Below are 22,289 nucleotides of genomic sequence, written 5' to 3'. Positions count from 1 at the left end.
CTCCACCCCCTAGGCCCTGTGTCGCGACACCACTCATGTGTCCCTAGTTACAGCCTTGGCAGGAGCTATGTAGTGGTGATGACAATTGTTTTACCAATAGTGAAAAAATGAATGGATCCTCCAAGGACACAATAATGCTGGAAGTGGGGTAATCCTTTAAAATGCAAGTGAAGTGTTACCAGTGGCCATGTCATGTTAGGAGTAGTACAGTACTATGCTACTGTACAGTATGTCTGAAAAGACTGCTGCTGTGCAGAAATTCAACTTGCCTAAATGAAAATTGAACACAAGAATAATCTTAGCAGTTGTAGTTCTAATGATTATATGGTTATGGTATAATAGGTCGAAAGTTAAAAGGTCGACACCAAATGGTTGGTATGCACACGTTCGACTTGGCCAGAGGTCCACATGTAGAGAGAGATTACTTCCTTGAGGAAGTCACCGGTTGCTAGGAGACTAAATGCATTGACGCCCACCCCCTCTCACTCGGCTCCCCAGGTGGTCATACCCGCTAAACAGAACACAGCCTTTCCACAGCCTCAGTCCACTGCCGCACAAAACCTCTGCTACCCGCCGGGTGAATCCAGCCTGACCTCCGCCGTGAGGTATAATACTCACCTTCTACAGAGAGTTCTCTGGCGGTCATATACGCCGCAAGCGGTCAGCACTTACTACATCTTCAGAGACGTGCAGTGTCTCTCATTGGAGCGGCAGATTTCCAGTGCCATTTGAGCTGCTGTATAACGTGCAATTCACCATTAAAAAGGACCCTGACTGCATCCAAATACAGGAACCAGCACGTGGGTAACTATTACAGATTGCATTTCTTCTACTGTTGCACCAACTAAGACTGTGTTCATTTATTGCGGGATATCTATACCAATACACACTGGGACGCCAGTGTTTTGACTTTTTGTTGTCACCACCTGAAAAGAGCCTATATAATTCTGTTATAATTGCATGCCTATATACCATCTTTGCTAACAAACAGCTCTTGTTAAAGAGCGATTAACAAGTTATTAACTGCATGTTTAATGTCTGTTATGTATGTTGTTTTTAATAGTTTTTTGATAAATGTATTCATTAATATCTAAGTCTCACTGAGTCAATTACTCTTCATGACAGACTGCACATACTTAATCTATTAAGTGTTTTAGAGCGCAGAGTAATCTCTCTCTATTAGTTTCCATTCATTTGCAACATAGCAAGTTGCTTTTACTCAGCTGCTGATAAACACCAATTTTTATTGTAATACAATTTTAGCGCCAGATTACAATCGGTGACAATTGTCCCGATTTATTTACAGAGGTCAACATGGTCAAAAGGTCAACACGGAAATGGCCGACACATGAAAAGTTGACATGCGTTTTTCATGGGTTTTTTTGTGTCAAATTTTACCTTTCAGCACATGGAACCTCAATTAGTGTACCACATGCCCTCGAATGGCTCACTTCGCTCGGTACATATTACCGTTCTCAATTGTAGTCCACATCGATGGTAAAGTATGAAAAAGTTGAACAAAAAGTAAAAAGAAATGCCAAAAATCTCATGCTGACCATATGGAATGTTGACCATATGCATGTCCATCATTTGGTGTCGACTATTGAGTGTTGACCTTTTAACTGTCAACCTATCATTGGATACCACATTATATAATGTATTGTAGTTGTGCTATAAGCTGGGATGTAGTGATGTGAGCGGCGGTCTCCTGACGTCCCCCAGCATCCCGCCCCCTGAGAATCCCGACAGTCGGCATGCCGACTAGCAGGGACTAGTCCCATTCGTGGGTGTTCCATAGAGTGAAAACAGATCTTGTGGTGACCGCAGGTTGCTACAGAGCCTGCAAGGGGCTTGTTGAGCTCACCCCCCCCCCCCCCCCCCCCCACACCACCGGCATTCCGCTGCTGGGATACTGGCGATGTATTCTGACCGGCGTTTACCTGACCGACGGACACCCATACCCAGTGCCTATAAGCCCACCCAGAGTAGTACACGTTTCAATCACTTCTACACTTATGACCTGAGAGAAGGAAGTGTGATGGGACAGGCAATTCTCGCTTGCCTGCTTCGTTTGAGCAAGATACGGTCCATTTCCTCTGTTCATTCCGCCCCAGACCTGCAGTGTATTCTTCATACACAATATTCTAGGATACAATTGCTTGTACATTGCCATTGTGTTTTGAAGTTTGATGTAAGAGTCACTAATGTAATATTTTCCTCAGAACCGCTAATGTCTTCAACTGACCTTGCAATAATTTTTAATTAACTACTCATTTATACATTAAACATCAAAAGCGAGAGTCATAATTTGTAAGTGCACATGCAACATTGTGGATATTTGAATTTAAAAAATAAATAAAATTTTCCATCAAACATTTCCAGCAATTATGTTCCTTTTAGCAACCATACTATCACATTTTGAAACATTTATCCCTTAATAAAACACCATGGGCGGAATTCAATTGTTTGAAAAGTCGGTCGGGTGTCTGTTTTTTCCTGCCTATTTGATAGGAAAAAAAAGAAACCCAACTGACTTTTCAAACAATTGAATACCCCCACATATGTCAGTATATTTTAATAAAGGTTGGAATGTAATATATTGTTAAGGAAGATTACCAACTCTGCTTTACTCCGCAGACCTTGTCTACCATAGCCTTGCTAAAATAATTTGATTATATTGGAAAACATGTACTGACCAATTATTCCACTCTAAAGTAAACTGCACATTCTTTGCAAAACTGTACCTGTGACTATATATGTGGAACTCTCTTTCTGCCCAAAGCTACATTTTCTTCTGAGCCAATCCTAGTTCTTGTAGGAGGATGGTTTGGAATTTGGAAGGAGGGGTTAATCCTCTGTGCTGCTATCTGAAGTTTGAATGCACTGAGTCTTTCTTTCTTCATGAAGGACGTAACATAACTGGCGATATGGCTGGTAAGCTTCCCAATGTTGCCTCATAAACTTAACTCAGTCCATGATACATTTACTGCATTATGAATCTGACTATATTTCAGGAGGATACTTCATTCTGCTATTGGTAATGATGAATGTTTTGTCTTCATTCCAAACTTCTAATACAGGTTAGTACCATCTCCTACCTTTCACAGACATTTTCTTCTGAGCTGAATTTTGATTTGAATTGAGCAGTGATAGAGCTTACTATATATATATATATATATATATATATATATATATATATATATATATATATATATATAGAGAGAGAGAGAGAGAGAGCGATCAATGCATAACTAATCAGTTGCCCCACATGTGCAAATGCTGCTAATTCACTATAGCTTGCATAGTAAGGCAATGCTGGTTTCCCCCAGCATTGTGGCAATCGTGGATGTTGCATAAAAGCATTATGTCATATTGTGTGTACCTGTATAACAGTTGAGTACAATAACATGTCTGGTCTGCAACACTCTTGGTTAAGCTTAGTCACAAATTTTATAATTTCCTTTTCTGCGGTTGTGAGTAAAATGTAATCGTTACAAAAAAAAAAAAAAAGATTTTTTTTTCATTTCATATCCAAGTGCAAAATAACCTATACAATTTCTATATTTTATGTGTGTACGTATCTGACGCACCTGCGTTTATGTACTAATCCTATATTGCCTTAAATTGCAAGTCACTGTTTCTTGTTTTGCTTATTTGTTTATGTACTCTAGAGGTTCTCAAACGCGTCCTCAAGGCACTCCAACGGTCCGGTTTTAAGCTTGTCCTTGCTTGGTCACAGGTGACTTAATTAGTATCTTAGTCAATTTGATTTAACCATCTGTGCTGAGCCATATATATACCGAAAACCTGGACTGTTGGGGTGCCTTGAGGATCGCGTTTGAGAACCACTGATGTACTCTGTAACTGGGCGCTGCAGATCCCATGTGGCGCCATATAAATATAGGATAATATATGTATAAAATGCACTAATTCATGACACTCACCATTCCTAGATTTGGGGTGCAACACGGTATGTGACCACATTGTTTAAAAAGAAATCACAGGGGCTCTGCGCTCACTATATTAACTAGCAATAAACTAAACAGAGGAGTTTTAGTTCATGTATTGATCAATGCATTTAAGCCTGTAGCCCCAGGCAAGGGACCTCACTATACTGCAGGTCCTACTCTATTGATCAACATAATTAGCATAACAATAGCTAATAATAACATTAGGCGATATGCCGCCGAGGTGCCCGACGGCTGGTACGGACGACGGGCGACCTGCCGGCAGGGGGGGGGGAGGGTTCCGGTATGAATGGTCGACCATGTTATGGTCGACAGTCATTAGGTCAACCACTATTGGTCGACATTGACATGGTCGACATGGACACATGGTCGACACATGAAAATGGTCGACACATGAAAGGTCGACATGAGTTTTTTAACTTTTTTGGTTTCGTTTTTTGCGTAAAGTGACTGGGAACCCCAATTAGTGCACCGCGTCCCCTCGCATGGTGCCTTCGCTTCGCTCGGCACACTTTACCGTTCCAATCGTAGTCCATGTGGATCATAAAGTATGGAAACGTTCCTCAAAAGAAAAAAAAGTTAAACTCATGTCGACCTTTTCATGTGTCGACCATGTGTCCATGTCGACCATGTCAATGTCGACCAATAGTGGTCGACCTAATGACTGTCGACCATAACATGGTCGACCATGTGAATATAACTGGGGGGGGAGTGTCGGGGGGAGTGAATTTCACCCGGCCCCATAGCAATGCATGCTAATATGGACAAGATTGTCCATACTGGCCTGCATGTACAGTATATGTGACCCGGCACCAACAATGAATGAGCGTGGGGCCGCGCATCGTTCATCGTTGGTGCCTATACATTGAATTATATGAATTAGTTCTTGATCATTAATGAACGAAAACGTTCATATCGTTCAGTGAAATCGCCTAATGTGTAGGGCATAGTAGTGTTAAACTTTAGGTATGCTACCTGGTCTATAGCTCACAGCAACTTTGCTTTTAGAGGTGAGACAGTTACCAACACACCTGTTGTAAAGCACCTAGGAAAGCAGCCAACATAAGCTATAGCAAATAAGTTAAAACAGAGTGCATGAGAAAATGTGATCACAAAACGAATAATTAAATAATTAATCTAATAAACCAAAAGCACTACATCACTCACCTATTCCTAGATTTGGGTGTGGATGACCACATTGTTTAAATTGTGACCAACAAACCTGTTGTAAAGCACCTAGGAAAATGTGTGTATATATACAGTATTATATATATATATATATATATATATATATATATATATATATATATGATAGAGAATATGCAAGCGCCACAAATGTTATAAATACACCCAACTAGAAACACTCCCAATGATTTTGGGCGTCTGCCGTCCCTTAAGTATGCAGTAATGGTAAGTTACTGTAATAATGGTGTATGAGCAATTGGTATAAGGGTTCTGGCAACCACCGGTGTATTAAAAATATGTATCAGTCCATGTATATAATAAAATAAGATATACACATTTATTTGGTACAGATAAAATACAAATAGAGTAACAGTAAAAATTTAAACTCTTAAAAAAGGTGGGAAGATGGGATGGATTGTACTATAAAAACACATAAACGTGGTTCTGAAACCAGAAAATTACATAAATAAATAAATAAATAAATAAATAAAAAATGTTCCAATAACTAGAACGAATAAAGGAGAGTCTTAACTTTTAGGTAGAGGGTCACAGAGGCAGAGCCGGTGGTCGCCCGAACCCTTATGCCAATTGCTTATATATACCCAGAGACCTCCTGCTACATCAGTTAAGACTCTTAAAACCTTTCTCACATTTTGAATAGCGTATTTTGCACAGACTATCTGCACTTTACTTGAGATTTTTATTCATATCCATTTCCCTTTTTAAAAAAACAGTCATCTTTTAGAGAAACTATATTTTTATTGTGTTATACTTATTGGTACTGTATTTTTTAATATATATATTTTTTAGTGTTGTGAAATAAAAAATTTTTTTTTAAAAAGAAACAATTTTAGAAACGAATTTTTATACATATTTAAATATATTGACATATTTTATTCGGTCATATACAAACACCTTAGGTCGCTTAGAACCCCTATCTGGTATTCCTATATACACCATATATGGGGTGATAATGTCAAATATTACCTTAAAACATAAAGCTATACACTATTACCGTGGAGCCGCTATGGCCGCTAGACTTATTACACACACTACGGACTAAGTACGCTATTTGCGTACTGAGTACCGCATGGATACACACTTAGCGTATCAGACGCTGTGCCGTGGGCGCGACGCACGAGCGGCACGTACGCACACGGATTCACGCTCCGTACTAAGCACGCTATTGGCGTACTGAGTACCGTATTGATACGCTCTTAGCGTATCGGACGCCGTGCCGTGGGTACAACGTACGCGCGGCGCGGACGCACACAGAGTGATATACAGTAAACCTTAAGTAATGAAACAGTGTAAGGGTGTGCTTATACTTTAAACCTTAGCAGTATAGTACTGCAACGATGTAATACCTTAAAAACCTTAACAATGCTTATACACCTTATAGCGATTGAGACGCTAAGAAAGCCCTTTGCAGGAAAGTGAAAACACAACACCGGTTTGTGGTAAACCACTGGGCTCTAACACCGCAGTGGATTATTCAGAGAAAAGGGGTAAACAGATACAAGTTATACACTACAGGCTTACAAGGAAATCTAAACAGAATAATGGCTACAGAGAATATACATACATGGGGAATCGTTCGCAAGCGCGTCCTGGACCAGTCCTCAGCTATCAGGGAGAAAGCCTTCAGAGTCTGTGTGCTGGCCAGGCAACAGTGGTCTTTTTATACACAACATACATTCACAATACAATGGTCCCTGTAATCTCATTGTTCATTGGACACAGGGATGTGTCCCTACCTTACAGCAAAGGTCATAGGTGGATTTGAACAGGTAGGCGATGTCCTTCCCCAACTGCTCTGGTGGGAGGTATCCTCTGGATTCCCGCCGCATGTGTAATTTACAGCAAATACAGTTAATGTTCATAATCTACTTTTGTACATAACTATGCGCAGGAGCAAGCGATCTTTTCCTAGCCAACACCGGAATGTTACCCTAAAAATACCCTACAGCTGGATACCAGACATCACCTACCAACCTTTGTCTGACCCTTCCTATCATGCAAAGACGAATCTCTCTGTCCAGGAACTGTTTAAACTAACATTACTCACTGACATGATCTAAGGGAACTATATCTACAAAATGCACTATTTGGGTTAAATATGCTACGTCCGAGTCGCACGCTACATGCTCACAAACTCCGCCGTAAATACACATATCATGCGCACGAGTCGCTGGAGCGTCTCTTATGCAACTTGCGGGTATGTGTACGCACGGGGGATCGGGTGCACGAGCAGCGTACATGTGCATAGAGGGGTTAGTACAATGGATATGTATAACAATATTTTTCGACTTTGACAGGGGTTATTCAGGTCCCATGGCTAATAGGTGCGATCACAATAACCCGTCCTGCGCGTGCGCTAGCAGCCAATGCAACCTGATCACATTGGCTGCGAACGCCTCTGCCTGATTGACAGGCAGAGGCATTTCGCGGGGCATGTGGGGGGCAAGACCAAGCATTTTTGAGGTGGCGGCGGGGAAACGGAGGAGTGTCAGCGGCATTTTCACACGCAGCCACCCCGATCGAAAAAATGGCATCGGGACAGCAGCAGGCATCCACAGCTTCTGCGACCACACTCAATATAATTGTGGTGTGATCGCAATTACAGCGTGATCGCAGTGGGTGGGTGGTAGATAGCATGCTGGATGGCCTTGCCCTGCGATGCATACGATTGCAAGGATTGCAGATTCTGCTACAAAAGCTGAATTTGCAATCCTTACTGAAAAGGACCCACAGTCATTAAAAAAATTGTGAAGGGACATTTCCTTTACTGTATGTGGTTGCATGCTTGGTAATTTGAAAAGTGATGTGTTCCATTATATAACATGTCAAAACAAAAGCAATAGCTTTCAGCTGATCATTTTACTGTTGTTGTTTTTTTCCTTTTATTATTATTATTTTAATTACCGTATGTACTCGAGTATAAGCCGACTTTTTCAGCACCTTCGGCTTATACTCGAGTGAGTATTTAGGAGGGACACGGAGGGCACAGCGCGCGGCTCTCCTGTGTCCCTCCTGCGTCTCCGGCGGCAGCGGCGTGTGTGTGTTAAAGGAAGTGCACGAACCGGCACTTCCTTTAACACACACACGCCACTGCCGCCGGATACGCAGGAGGGACACAGGAGAGCCGCGCGCTGTGCCCTCCGTGTCCCTCCTTCAGAAGACAGCGCGGGAGCGACGGGACAGCACGGGAGCGACGGAGGGTAAGTAACAAACTGGCACTGTGGGGCATATCTGGCACTGTGGGGCATATCTGGCAGCATGAGGGCATATCTGGCACTGTGGGGCATATCTGGCAGCATGAGGGCATATCTTGCACTGTGGGGCATATCTGGCACATCTGGCACTGTGGGTCATAGCTGGAAGCATGAGGGCATATCTGGCACTGTGGGGCATATCTGGCACATCTGGCATTGTGGGGCATATCTGGCAGCATGAGGGCATACCTGGCACTGTGGGGGCATATCTGGCAGTATGAGGGCATATCTGGCACTATGAGGGCTGTGTACGGCTAGAGCTGCATTTCCCACCCTAGGCTTATACTCGAGTCTGGCACTGTGGGGCATATCTGGCACATCTGGCACTGTGGGGCATATCTGGCAGCATGAGGGCATATCTGGCAGATCTGGCATTGTGGGGCCTATCTGGCAGCATGAGGGCATATCTGGCACTGTGGGGCATATCTGGCAGCATGAGGGCATATCTGGCACTGTGGGGGCATATCTGGCAGTATGAGGGCATATCTGGCACTATGAGGGCTGTGTACGGCTAGAGCTGCATTTCCCACCCTAGGCTTATACTCGAGTCTGGCACTGTGGGGCATATCTGGCACATCTGGCACTGTGGGGCATATCTGGCAGCATGAGGGCATATCTGGCAGATCTGGCATTGTGGGGCCTATCTGGCAGCATGAGGGCATATCTGGCACTGTGGGGCATATCTGGCAGCATGAGGGCATATCTGGCACTGTGGGGGCATATCTGGCAGTATGAGGGCATATCTGGCACTATGAGGGCTGTGTACGGCTAGAGCTGCATTTCCCATTCTAGGCTTATACTCGAGTCAATAAGTTTTCCCAGGTTTTTGTGGTAAAATTAATTGCTTCGGCTTATATTCGGGTCGACTTATACTCGAGTATATAAGGTACTTTGTGTTTGTGTTACCTGTTGTTATTTTCCTTGCAATTAGGGAAAAAAAGAATCAAAATTAAAAAATAAATAAGCTGCACAAACATTTTGTTTGAAGTCCTAATATATAATATTGGTTTGTATCATAACTGTTACATGACTGGATACCCCCCAACCCCCTCCTACGTGACCAAGCTAATAGGTTTGGGGTCCATCTGTTTCCTCAGGAAGTACATTTTCTGCAATAAACTGTATGACTCTAAGTTTTCATTTAGCATCCAAGGTAAGTTTCTTATTGTATTTTTCAGGAGAGATAGGGAATTTGCGTCGGAATCATATTGGAAAAACTACCTTATTTCTGCATAATTTAGGGGAAATAGGCCATATTTGGGAACAAAAATACTTTTCTGAAGTTCTTCATTTTGGAACTTTTAAGTATAATTACGTTAATTTATGCAGAGTATTCCTAAAATGTCACCTTAGTCTTCTGAGCATAATATCTAATATGGGGAGTCTATTTCAAATTTGAAGCAGGTATGGAGCTTTAAATGAAAATATTTATTTAGATGTATTAACCTATGTAACTTCTTCAGTTAGTTCAGCCCTATTGTTATCAATTATAATTATTTTTTTAATCAAATTTCTTATGTAATTAATTTTCAATTGCAAACATAAAAACTGAAGTTTTAGTAATGTTTCAGAATTAGAAATTTAGGGAAATGATAGTAAGGGAAGTATTTAACTTCTTTGTTATAATATAAAATTCTACAGTGTCGTATTTAACTATTTAAACTCTCTAATTCAATATTGATAGGCATTTTGTTGTAGCCTGTGGCTGCTGAGCACTGTTGCACTAAATGTGTTGTATTGCATGCTGCAATTTTGTGGCACTGTCTGGCTGGGTGTGGTTTGTTGGGTCGACAGTCATTAGGTCGACCAATATTGGTCGACAGTGACTAGGTCAACATATGAAATAGGTCGACACAGTCTTTAGGTCGACATGGAAAAAGGTTGACATTGTGTTTTTTTTTATATTTTGGTGTTATTTTCTTTGTACAGTGACCGGGAACCCCAATTAGTGCACTGTGTCCCCTCGCCATGCTTCGAGCAAGGTGCCTCACTCCGCTACCACTGCGCTCGGCACAGGTTACTATTCTTAATCGTAGTCCACGTGGATTGTAAAGTATGAAAAAGTAAAAACAAAATGGAGAAAAGATGTGAAAAACTCATGTCGACCTTTTCATGTGTTGACCTAATGCATGTGGACCATTATTGGTTGACCTAATGAGTGTCGACCTAAGTGTTGTTGACCTAAAGACCGGATACCATCTGGCTATCATCCCATAACAAAAGCCAGTGCAACAGGTTCCCTTTATTAGCTTGATTATATGACTGCTAATACGGGAGGTACTCGATATCCCAGCTGTGGGGATCCCGGCGCTCTGCATACCGGTGCCGGGATCCCGACTGCCAGGATACCGACAACTATTCTCCCTCTTGGGGTGTCCATGACACTCCAAGAGGGAGAAGAAATAGCGTGGTGAGCGCAGCGAGCCTGCAAGGCTGTCGAAATCCCTGCGCCGGTATGCTGGGCGTTGGGATCCCGAGCACTGGTATATCGTAGTACACCCGCTAATACAGCTGTGCACATGTTGTGAGGTGTCTGTAAGTAGAGAGCACCTCTTCTCTGGCACATTCCTCAGCCCAGGCTAGCCCATAGGTAGGGGCGGATACAGGGGTGAAGGTGCCACTTGGCACAGCAGTAACGGACAACCCCACCCCTTCCCCACCACCTGCTTAACTTTTAATAGAATAATAAAAAGGCCACTATGACATTTTTGTATAATGTACACATATTTACTAAGTAGGACAGCTTACAGGGGCAGTGTGTGCATGTGCTACCCATTTACACTCCATTCTAGATGGCATATGGTACAGTACAGTGGAAATATGGAAATATTTTGCAGTTACTGGTAATTTTTGTGCTGACCGTACCAACACAAGCATTCAAGTGCCGCCCCCAAACAAGTGCCGCTCCTAGGCACGTGCCTAATGGGAAATTTGCCACTGCCCATAGGTGCAGGCGGAATCTCTACCCAATAATAAAGTCACAAGGGGTTTGGTTTAGTAGGTCAACATTCATCAAGTCTATCTCTAATGATAACCCTAATGGTAACCCTAACAGTAACTATAACCCTAATACTTTACCCTAACTCTGAGCATAATGCTAATGTCAACATTTTCACAATATCAACATTTCATACTTCCGCTGTTTGTAAGGACTCACTCTCACCCACCACCTGAGTTGCAATGGCTCCTGCCCCTTGACAACCAGAAGAGGGAAACAGAGAAATGCTTCCTGCCCTTGGAAGGAACACAGATATCATGGCGATACTCTGAAACATCTGATAGTGTATGCCCAGCATTAGAAACCTATATGGTGCTGTTTGAGTTTACATTTTTCTCAGGAGGGTGCGATATGAAAAAAAATTATGTTTAGATGGGTTACCCTTTAAAATTGATGGATAAGCAAAGTGGCGCTTTAAGAGAAGATGCCTGTGGTCGTTCTTCCTCCAGGTCCACTCCTCTCTGCCAGCAGCACTGTAAAGTCTAGGCACTGGAGGGCTCAAAATCTGATGCACATGCACAGATCTCTGTGAAAATGCTGTGGCGGACAGTTTCCCAGTGGTTTCTCTACTGCGCATGCACAAAATGCTGTGAAAATGGCCGCTGCACCATTTTCACGGTGATTGCAACAGTGATGCTGCCGTCAGTGCTGGAGGGGTAAGTGTTTAAGAAATGGGTGCAGCACTGCACCCACTCTTAATACGCCAGCGATAGGCCATGAACTCAAGGCCCAACAAGGCCCAACTACTGCCGTTGTCTTCAAGTGTTAGTAGTTGTTACTGAGCTTTTTGCTGTATCTTTCAGTTTTGCCATTTCTAGTTTTGTGGACTATATAATATTGCTGCTGTTTGAAATATTGCTATAATCATTGTCTATCATTTATACATCAATGTACTAATGGACATTAGAGCACAGTAGTACAGCGGAGGCAAAAAACAGAAGTGAAGTGACCGCTCATGTGATCACTTAATTTCTTACACATCAGAGGGACAAGCTCCTGTGATTTTTTTATACATAGATTTGAATGTTACGTTTATACCCCCGGTAAAGGCTTTGGGGTGGCAGGGAGAGGCAGAGAGTGACTGGGAAGGCAGAGGGTGACAAGGGGAGGCAGTGGGCAGCAGGGAGAGGCAGTGGGCATCTGGGAGAGGCAGAGAGTGGCAGTGACAGGGAGAAGCAGTGGGTGACTGGATAGAGGCATAACAGAGTGGCTTGGAGCAGAGGCTGATTTGACTGGGGGTCAGTGCCGCCTCCCTAAGGAAAGAGACAGGTCACTGAAGGTCGTGGGGCCAACCATACTCTGTGCTGACTGCCCAGACCAGTAATGACTTTTCTCTTATTTTGAGAAACATCAGACTTGCTCAATGTAAAATTCATGGCTGATCAGGACAGCTGACAGACACACATCCTTTATTCCCCTGTGGAAGAGGGATGAGAAAGGAGCCAGAATTCTATGTTGATGCACTGTGGTTCCTTGAGCCGGCCTGCTTATGGCACCGCACTGGCGACCACATGCATAGATGGCTAGCTATGACCCACTTTGGGATCATGACCCACAGTTTGAGAACTGCTGCTCTAGTTCTTTGAAGCAGCAATGCTAATCACTGTACCACAATGTTACCTAATACACTTGCAGTATTACTAAACCTAATTTCCTTTTTGCAAATACTGAAAATTCCTTTCACATAGCCTCAATGCAAATTTAAATGTAAATGTTCCACTAGTATACATGACATCTACTGTGAGTCATAAATGCTCAGCAAGCACGTTGGAAATGGTTCCCGATAGTGTTTTTAGTTTTTCATACATTTACTCTGCTATTGTGTTCCTATTCCTACTGTTTTTGCGGTTTGTGTATACTTTTCACTTGGCTGACTTTTGTGAATGCGAGACCAGATAATCTATCCATTTTGTGGCATTTCTATCCTCTAAGAAAGGCACGTGACTGTTGCCATTGGTGGTGTGGCTAGATTTTAAAGAGAATTATGTGGTGGCAACTAGATTCTGATAGGTCTGATCAGTTGTTACGGGCAGCTTCTCACTTGAACTTTTTAGAAGGTGTATGTGCTAGGGCATATCTATAATGGGTAACGGTCCCATGTGCACTGCACACCATGCACCCATTTAAAATAATGACCTCTCCGTCGGCGGGAGGCAGTCAATATACCGCCTGTCGGGATCCCGGCGGTCAGGATACCGACGTCTGAATCCTGACACCAGCTGAAATACTGATGGTCGGAGTCCCAACCGCTGGCTGGTTACCCGTCCTGGGTGGTGGTCCACGCCACCACCCGGAGGGGAATAGATCCCTGTGGCGACCAAAGGTTGCCACCGGGCCCGAAGCATGGAGAGTGCAGCGAGCCCACAAGGGGGGACATGCTGCGCTCACTGCCGGGATCCCGACCGCCGGGATCTTGTACTGATCTCCTGTCAGCGCCATGGCACTATGTTACCGGAGATATGCGCATATGCACTACAAAAATCAGGTGTCATTTTCCCAGAGATTGACACAAATGCAAGTCTACTCTCGAAACCGGGTGGTCTTCAGCATACCGGCGCCGGGATCCCGACCCGCCGGCATGCCGACACATATTTTCCCTCTTGGGGGTCCACGACCCCCCTGGAGGGAGAATAAAATAGCGTAGTGCGCCACCGTGCCCGCAGCGTGGCGACCAAAGCGAGCCCGCAAAGGGGCTCATTAGCGCTCGCCCAGCTGTTGGTATGCTCATACTACACCCCTCGAAACCAGCCAGTGAGAGAGAGAGAGAGAGAGAGAGAGGACTCATTAGATACAAAATTACAAGAAATCTAGTGTTTTCCAAACTTGTCATAAATCTTTTTAGTTTGCTGATTGCTTGCAGTAAATAGCTTTATTTTTATAACTGATAAACATAGTGCATTGAGATATGCAATCTTATCTCCTCTATTCCTCTGGTTCTCTCTACCCTTCCTTCCTCCCCTTTGTATTTCTTACTCATTATTCTAGTTTCTTTAACTGACCTCCAGACCTGTATGAGTTTATTTGTTATTTGCTATGTCATGCCTTATCGCCTCTGATTGATTTGTGTTTCATTGGGGCGTGTTATTTTATGCTCCTTCACTTGTATGGTTTTTTAAATATTGAAAACTAACAAAAATGTTTTTTTTTAAAAGAAAAACTAACCTCCAAATTCCTTTATGATGACTAAAGAGTGAGTCCATGATATTGCTGTAATATTGACGGTACTCTACAGTTGCTTCAATTGAAACATTAAGTCAGCCCTACAATTCATAATAGAAAGATTGTTAGGATCATCTAGAGCAGTGGTCTTCAACCTTAATTGGGGTGTGAGCTACTTTCCGAAAATAAAACCTCTGAAGGAGCTACCCCCTCCCCCCAATGCGCGTGCGTTCCTGTGAAAGTGGGTGTGGCCTCACAAAAGTGGCTGTGGCCTCACAACTACAAGTAATGCCCCCCCCCGCGTAGTGCCAGATACGCAAATAATGCCCCTCAGCAGTGCCAGATACACAAATAATGCCCCTCAGCAGTGCCAGATATTCAAATACTGCCTCCCAGCAGTGCCAGATACACAAATAATGCCCCCCCAGCAGTGCCAGATACAATGCCCCCAACAGTGCCAGATACAATTCCCCCTGCGGTGCCATTTAAAATGCCCCCCGGAGTGCCAGATAAAATGCCCCCCCACAGTGTCCGATACAGTGCCCCACACAGTGCTAACCCATGCTGGCTTCTTCTACTGCTGCCGGTGCTGCTCATCCTGTATAAGGGACGGAAGGGGAGGAGAGCGCAGCGTGCGCCTCTCCTGTGAAGTTCGGAGAGCGGCTGCGGTGAGGGTGACTGGGTCTCCAGCGGCGGTGGGCATTTAAAATATGGTGCCAGTAAGTGAGCCAATCAAAACTCGCGGTCCGGCAGCCAATCAGGTGCCACCACTGCCGGTCCACGAGCTCTGATTGGCTGATGGCCGGTACCATATTAAAAATGAAGGGAGGAGGAGTGCCAGTGACTGCCCAAGCCTGTGCGCTTTGTGAGCTACCGAAAATACTACGGCGAGCTACCGGTAGCTCGCGAGCTACGGGTTGGAGATCACTGATCTAGAGCCTCTTCTCCTCAGTCAGCATGTCTAAGGATGCGCCAGAAATTTTGGGGCACCTATGCAGGAAAAAGTGCAAGTTGCTGTTGAAAAAAAGTACAACATATGTTTGCATCCAATACTACTGTACATTAGCCTGAGGGTTTTACATTTTGAAAGAGTCTGAATAATGAAACTATTGTTTGCCAAATCAAATCATCAGGGAATCCTAACATCCTAAACCCTAACATATACTGTACCTAATATCCAGATTCCGTGCTGGAGACCTGGAAATCGTAGGCTTCCCCTAGCACTGGAGTTGGGAAACACTACATTATGGTTGTCCCACGCCTCCGCAATACAAACAGCTAGGAAATAGCAACCTGGTATTACAGCAAATGCTTATTAAATTATTACATACGCTTCCAATTATATTAAGGAGTTATTTTTGCTCAACACTTACTTTAACCACCTGTCAGATGCGACCACAACAGGCTGGGCTTTCCCTGACATGGTTGCACCTGATGCTACCAGTCAGAAATGCCAATTGTGTGGCTGCTGGAAGACAATCTTCTAGCAGCTGCTGCTCAGAGGTTCCTGCGCTCCCTGGTTCCCTCCCCCAGTGCCTGCCGTAACCCCCCCTACCCCCGCCCTTTCCAGAGGTTAGCCGGCGCTGGGGAATTGTGAGAAAAGCAGCACTCTCTTTCCCTATGGACACCCATCCGATGCAGAGTGGAGCAGCCACTGGGAAAATGAGAGGCATGACGGTCCGATCATCGATTGTCCAATATATCTGTCATCGATGTTTGTACCGATGTTTATAAAAATATATTTTATTTTATTTTTTTATTTTTTTTAAATAAAATCATGTTGGATATGTTTTATATAAAATGTTCTTAAGCTTAAAAAACCCTGACAATTTCTGAGCGTTTTTTGCTAAAATATTAGCCAGTTAAGTAGTTAAAGAAGCAAGTACATCAGCTGGTGTGTACAACCGCTATTATTTTTTTCAACTTATTTTGTTTTCCCTGTATACATAATGTTTATGTACTTTGCAAGGCGCTGCGAGACCCTTGTGGCACAATAATAATGCTATGACAGATTACTCTTAACTGCTATGTTTACAACTCATGTAACATGTAGATTTTTTCTGGCGCTATATCTGTGGGCAATAGAAAGCTGTCTATGAAAACATCTTGTCTGCAACCTCTGTTACACAAAAGATTCCAGAGAGATATTTTCCTACAGTTAATTGAGGAAATGAAAAACAGGATGAAGTAAAAGCAGCTGGGGACTTATTGAAAAACTTGCAGCCTGAGCTACACCATATTGCAGGTGGTATACCACATATGTTGCCTGTCTGTAAATAAGTGAACATAAAATTATTTGTCTGTTACTCTTCCAAATTATGTCTTTTTGAATTTAAATACAAATGTAAATGCTGATCATGTGCTTCTATACAACATGGCATTGTTACCCAAACTTCATTGAGATATTCAACTTCAAATATCCATGTCTCCTACAGAGGGGATGTAGTTATGTGACTGGCGGTCAGGATACCGCCGGTCACATTACCGACAGCTACAAATGCCGACTAGCAGGGACTATTCCCACTCTTGGGTATCCACGACACCCATAGAGTGGGAATAGAACCTGTGGTGAGCGCAGCCACAGGGCCCAAAGCATGGCGAGCGCAGTGAGCCCGCACGGGGCTTCTTGCGCTCGCCCCCGCCGGGATCCTGTGGTCAGTTTGCTGACCACCGGGATCCCCAGCGGCGGTAACTCATACTCAACCCCTACAGAGAGGTGGTTCAAAAACCACATAGTGTCAGCCCTTCTCTGGAGATATAAACCTGTGTTCTTACTTCATTTTTTTAAGCTTTTATGTTTGTTTATTATTATCCTACTGTATATTTATATGGTGACCCTGACCAAGTAACTGCTCGGCAAAGTTGTAAAGCCGAGACGCCTCGGGCAGCCACCCAGGATGAGCCCACTTTCCTAGTAGAATGGGCCTTCACCGACTGCGGTACCGGCAAGCCTGCCGTAGAATGAGCGTGCTGAATTGTCCCTCTGATCCAGTGCGCACTAGTCTGCTTAGAAGCAGGACTCCCAATCTTGCTGGGAGCATACAGGACAAACAGAGCCTCTGTTTTCCGTAATCAAGCTGTTCTAGCGACATAAATCTTCAAAGCTCTAACCACATCTAGAGACTGTGACTCAGTGAAAGTGTCAGTAGCTACTGGCACCACAATAAGTTGGTTTATGTGGAAGGACGAAACCACCTTTGGAAGAAATTGTTGACGAGTTATTAACTCTGCCCTATCTTCATGGAAGATCAGGTAAGGGCTCTTGTGAGACAAGGCCCCCAACTCCGGCACCTGCCTTGCGGATGCCAAGGCCAAAAGCATTACCACTTTCCAAGTGAGAAACTTCAATTCTATCTCCTGCAGAGGTTCAAACCAATCTGATTGAAGGAACTGCAACACCACATTAAGGTCCCATGGTGCCACTGGAGGCACAAATGGAGGCTGGATGTGCAGAACCTCTTTCACGAACATCTGAACTTCTGGAAAGGAGGCCAATTGTTTTTGAAAGAAAACTGATAAGGCCGAAATCTGTACCTTGATTGACCCCAATCTAAGGCCCGCATCCACACCAGCCTGCAGAAAATTGAGAAAACGTCCCAACTCAAACTCTTCCATAGGAGCCTTCTTAGATTCACACCAAGACACATATTTTCTCCAAATACGGTGGTAATGTTTAGACGTTACTCCTTTCCTGGCCTGAATAAGAGTGGGGATGACTTCCTTGGGAATACCCTTTCGGGCTAGGATCCGACACTCAACAGCCATGCTGTCAAACGTAGCCGCAGTAAGTCTTGATACACACACGGCCCCTGCTGTAGTAGGTCCTTTCGAGGAGGAAGAGGCCAAGGATCTTCTATGAGCAACTCCTGAAGATCTGGATACCAAGCCCTCCTTGGCCAGTCTGGGACAATGAAGATTGCTCAAACTCTTGTTCTTATTATTATTTTGAGAACTTTTGGAATCAGTGGAAGTGGAGGAAAAATATATACCGACCGAAACACCCACTGGGTCACCAGTGCATCCACTGCTATTGCTTGAGGGTCTCTTGACCTGGAACAAAATCTCTGAAGCTTCTTGTTTAGACGAGATGCCATCATGTCTACTTGAGGAACTCCCCAAAGACTTGTCACCTCTGCGAAGACTTCTTGGTGGAGGCCCCACTCTCCTGGATGGAGATCGTGTCTGCTGAGGAAGTATGCTTCCCAGTTGTCCACTCCCAGAATGAAAATTGCTGACAGAGCTCTAACATGTCTTTCTGCCCAGAGGAGAATCCTTGTCACCTCTGCCATTGCCGCTCTGCTTTTCGTTCCGCCTTGCCTGTTTACGTACGCGACTGCTATTACATTGTCCGACTGGATCTGCACGGGATCTTGAAGAAGATGTACCGCTTGTAGAATTCCGTTGTAAGTGGCTCTCAATTCCAGAACATTTATGTGAAGGCAGGCTTTCTGACTTGACCATTTTCCTTGGAAGCTTTCCCCCTGTGTGACAGCTCCCCAGCCTCGGAGACTTGCATCCATGGTTATTAGGACCCAGTCGTGAATCCCAAACCTGCGTCCCTCTAGTAGGTGAGAACTGTGTAGCCACCACAGGAGCGAAATCCTGGCTTTGGGGGACAGGATTATTTTCCCGTGCATGTGTAGGTGGGATCCGGACCACTTGTCCAACAGATCCCACTGGAATACTCTGGCACGAAATCGGCCAAACTATATGGCCTCGTAGGCCACTACCATTTTCCCCAACAACCGAATGCATTGAAAGATCGACACGCTTGTTGGTTTCAATATTTGTTTGACCATTTTCTGGATTTCCAGAGCCTTTTCCACTGGAAGAAATACTCTCTGTACTTCTGTGTCTAGAATCATCCCTAAAAAGGACAATCTTGTCGTCGGTTCCAACTGCGACTTTGGAAAATTCATGATCCAACCGTGTTGTTGGAGTATTGGCAGGGAGAGTGCGATGTTCTGCCCCAACTGTTCCCTGGATCTCGCTTTTATCAGGAGATCGTCCAGATAAGGAATTATATTGACTCCTTTTTAATGAAGGAGGACCATCATCTCCGCCATCACCTTTGTGAATACCCTCGGTGCCGTGGAGAGCCCAAATGGCAATGTCTGAAACTGGTAATGGCAATCTTGTACTGCGAATCTCAGATAAGCTTGGTGAGGAGGATAAATGGGAACATGCAAGTAAGCATCTTTTATGTCTACTGACACCATGAAGCCCCCCTCTTCCAGACTGGAAATCAGTACCCTCAGGGATTCCATCTTGAACTTGAACCTTTTCAGGTAGAGATTCAGATTTTTCAGGTTTAAAATCGGTCTGACCGAGCCGTCCGGCTTCGGAACTACGAAGAGGCTTGAATAAAAAAACCTTCTCCTTACTGTGCCAAGGGTACCAGGACAATGACCTGATCCTGACATAATTTTTGAATTGCCGTTGTTACTGCCTCTCTTCCCGGAAGAGAAGCTGGCAAGATCAATTTGAAAAATCGGCATAGGGGGACGTCTTGAAACTCTAGTTTGTACCCATGGGACACTATTTGTAAGACCCATTGGTCCAGGCCAGATTGAATCCAGATTTGGCTAAAAAGTTTCAGACGTGCTCCCACCCGAGCGGACTTCTGCAAGGGAGCCCCAGCGTTATGCTGCAGATTTGGCAGAAGCAGGGGTGGTCTTTTGCTCCTGCGATCCGGGAGACGCTGCGGATTTCTTTCCTTTTTCCCTTCCCCTTCCTGCAATAAAGGGGGAACCGTTGGCCTTTTTGTATTTGTTGGGCCAAAAGGACTGTATGTGAGAGTGATGTGTCTTTTTAGCCGGTGTAGGAGCATAGGGCAAGAATGTCGACTTACCTGCGGTAGCCGGCGAGACTAACGCATCCAGCCCATCACCAAACAAGGCCTCACCTTTATACGGGAGAGCCTCCATATTTCTTTTGGAATCTGCATCAGCATTCCACTGGCGAATCCACAACGCCCTCTGAGACGATACTGCCATGGTAGCGGTTCTTGATCCCAAGAAACCAATATATTTCATGGTTTCTAGTACGTACGCAGCAGCGTCTTTGATATGACCTAACGTTAGGAGTATTTATTGTGTCAATGTCTAATGACAAGTTTTCTGACCACTTTTCAATAGCACTACTCACCCACTCACAGACAGTGGTAGGCCTGAGTAGTGTCCCATTGGCCACATCAATAGATCACCTCACTCACTTGCGGTCTGTCGGCTCCTTAAGTGAAGCCATTCCAGGCGCAGGGAGAAACACCTTTTACTTTTATATGACAGGGCCCTCTCTAAAATGCGGGGTGACTCCCACCTTTTTTGGAAAAGGGTAAGCTGCCTGAGGTGGAGGGAAAATTACATTACTTCTTTACTAAAGTAAACCCTCTCCTTGTGGTAAAAGAGGGGGCTTCGTAACTTCTAACACCTCCTTTATAGCTAAAATATGTTTTGAATGCTTTTTTGCTAATTTGGGACCTATTCCCCTGGAATCACTAGTGTCGACACAGGAATCAGAGTCCGTGTCGGTATCAGTTTGTACTACTTGTGCAAATTTGTATGTGACCCAGAAAGGTCCCTCTGGATGAAAGGCAGAACTATTAAAAATCACATCTTCAACAGATTATTTTCATTTTCTGTATGAGATTCAGTCCAACCTCTTACTGATATGATTCACACTATCATGTAACCTTTCACCCAGTCAGGCTCTTGGTGTCATATTACACCTCTGTGTCCCTAACATGTCTCCACAGAGTTCCCTGCCACAGACATGCCACACACGTGCACAACCACACCACAGACACTCCGGGACTTATAGGGGGACAGACCCACAGTAAAATCTGTCAGAGGGACACAGATAGGAATTGCCAGTTCACAACCCAGCGCCAGTAACACAATGTCTGTGAACACAAAATGCCCACTGACATGTAGCGCTTTTATAATGTTAATCACACAATTATATAGCACCAAATTCACTGTGGCCCCCCGTGTTTTGCACCCTGATACTTGTTCAGTAGTGGAGGAGGACCAGCGTTGTCTCTGCAGCCTGATGAGAAAGAGAAAATGGCGCTGAGCAGTGTGCTGGCTGACTGAGGAGGAAGCTCCACTCTTCAATGGTGTGTTTCTCCTCAGCTTTTATGAGGTAATTTTTTATACTGGCGGGGGTAGGACTGTGCCTCAGCAACTTATGCCCCTTATTTATGCCAGTTTCCATAGGTTTCATGCTGCCCAGGGCGCCCTCCCCCCCCACACACACACACACCCTGCACCCTGCAGTGCCTGTGTATGTGTGGGCAACATGGCGCGCTGCGCTCCCGCCAGCCGCGCGGTACCTTTAGCCGTCACTTTCTTGATTGAAGATCTGTCTTCTAACACTCACATGTCTTCTGACTTCTGGCTCTGTGAGGGGGGTGACGGCGTGCTGTGGGAGTGAGCATCTAGGCACGGCTAGCGTTCAGTTCCCTTCAGGAGCTAATGGTGTCCTGTCAGCCAGAAGCAGAGCCATGAAACTCTTCAAGAAGTTGGTTCCTACTTCTGCCCCCCAGTCCCACGAAGCAGGGAGTCTGATGCCAGCAGTTCTCCCTGAAAATAAAAAACCTAACATAAGTCTTTTCAGAGAAACTCAGTAGAGCTCCTCAGAGTGCATCCAGTCTCCTGGGCACATTTCTAAAACTGAGGTCTGGAGGAGGGGCATAGAGGGAGG

The 22,289-nt window shown here is 44.5% G+C and overlaps 1 protein-coding gene across 1 annotated transcript in view; it reads left to right on the top strand.

Annotated features, from left to right (window-relative positions):
• The first annotated feature begins 2,827 nt into the window (after positions 1 to 2,827).
• The window catches only part of PTGS1 (prostaglandin-endoperoxide synthase 1), a 271,507-nt gene continuing 252,045 nt past the window's right edge, over positions 2,828 to 22,289 (top strand). The window contains exons 1-2 of the mRNA XM_063936924.1: positions 2,828 to 2,934; positions 3,015 to 3,080. Coding sequence (XP_063792994.1) covers positions 2,928 to 2,934; positions 3,015 to 3,080 — 73 coding nt within the window. The 5' untranslated portion in view covers positions 2,828 to 2,927. The remainder of the gene's footprint in view (positions 2,935 to 3,014; positions 3,081 to 22,289) is intronic.

Source organism: Pseudophryne corroboree, chromosome 8 (genome assembly GCF_028390025.1).
Source record: "Pseudophryne corroboree isolate aPseCor3 chromosome 8, aPseCor3.hap2, whole genome shotgun sequence".
In the NCBI taxonomy this organism is placed as follows: domain Eukaryota; kingdom Metazoa; phylum Chordata; class Amphibia; order Anura; family Myobatrachidae; genus Pseudophryne; species Pseudophryne corroboree.
The sequence above is the reverse complement of the archived record's forward strand: the minus strand, read 5'-3'. Positions and strand labels throughout refer to the sequence as shown.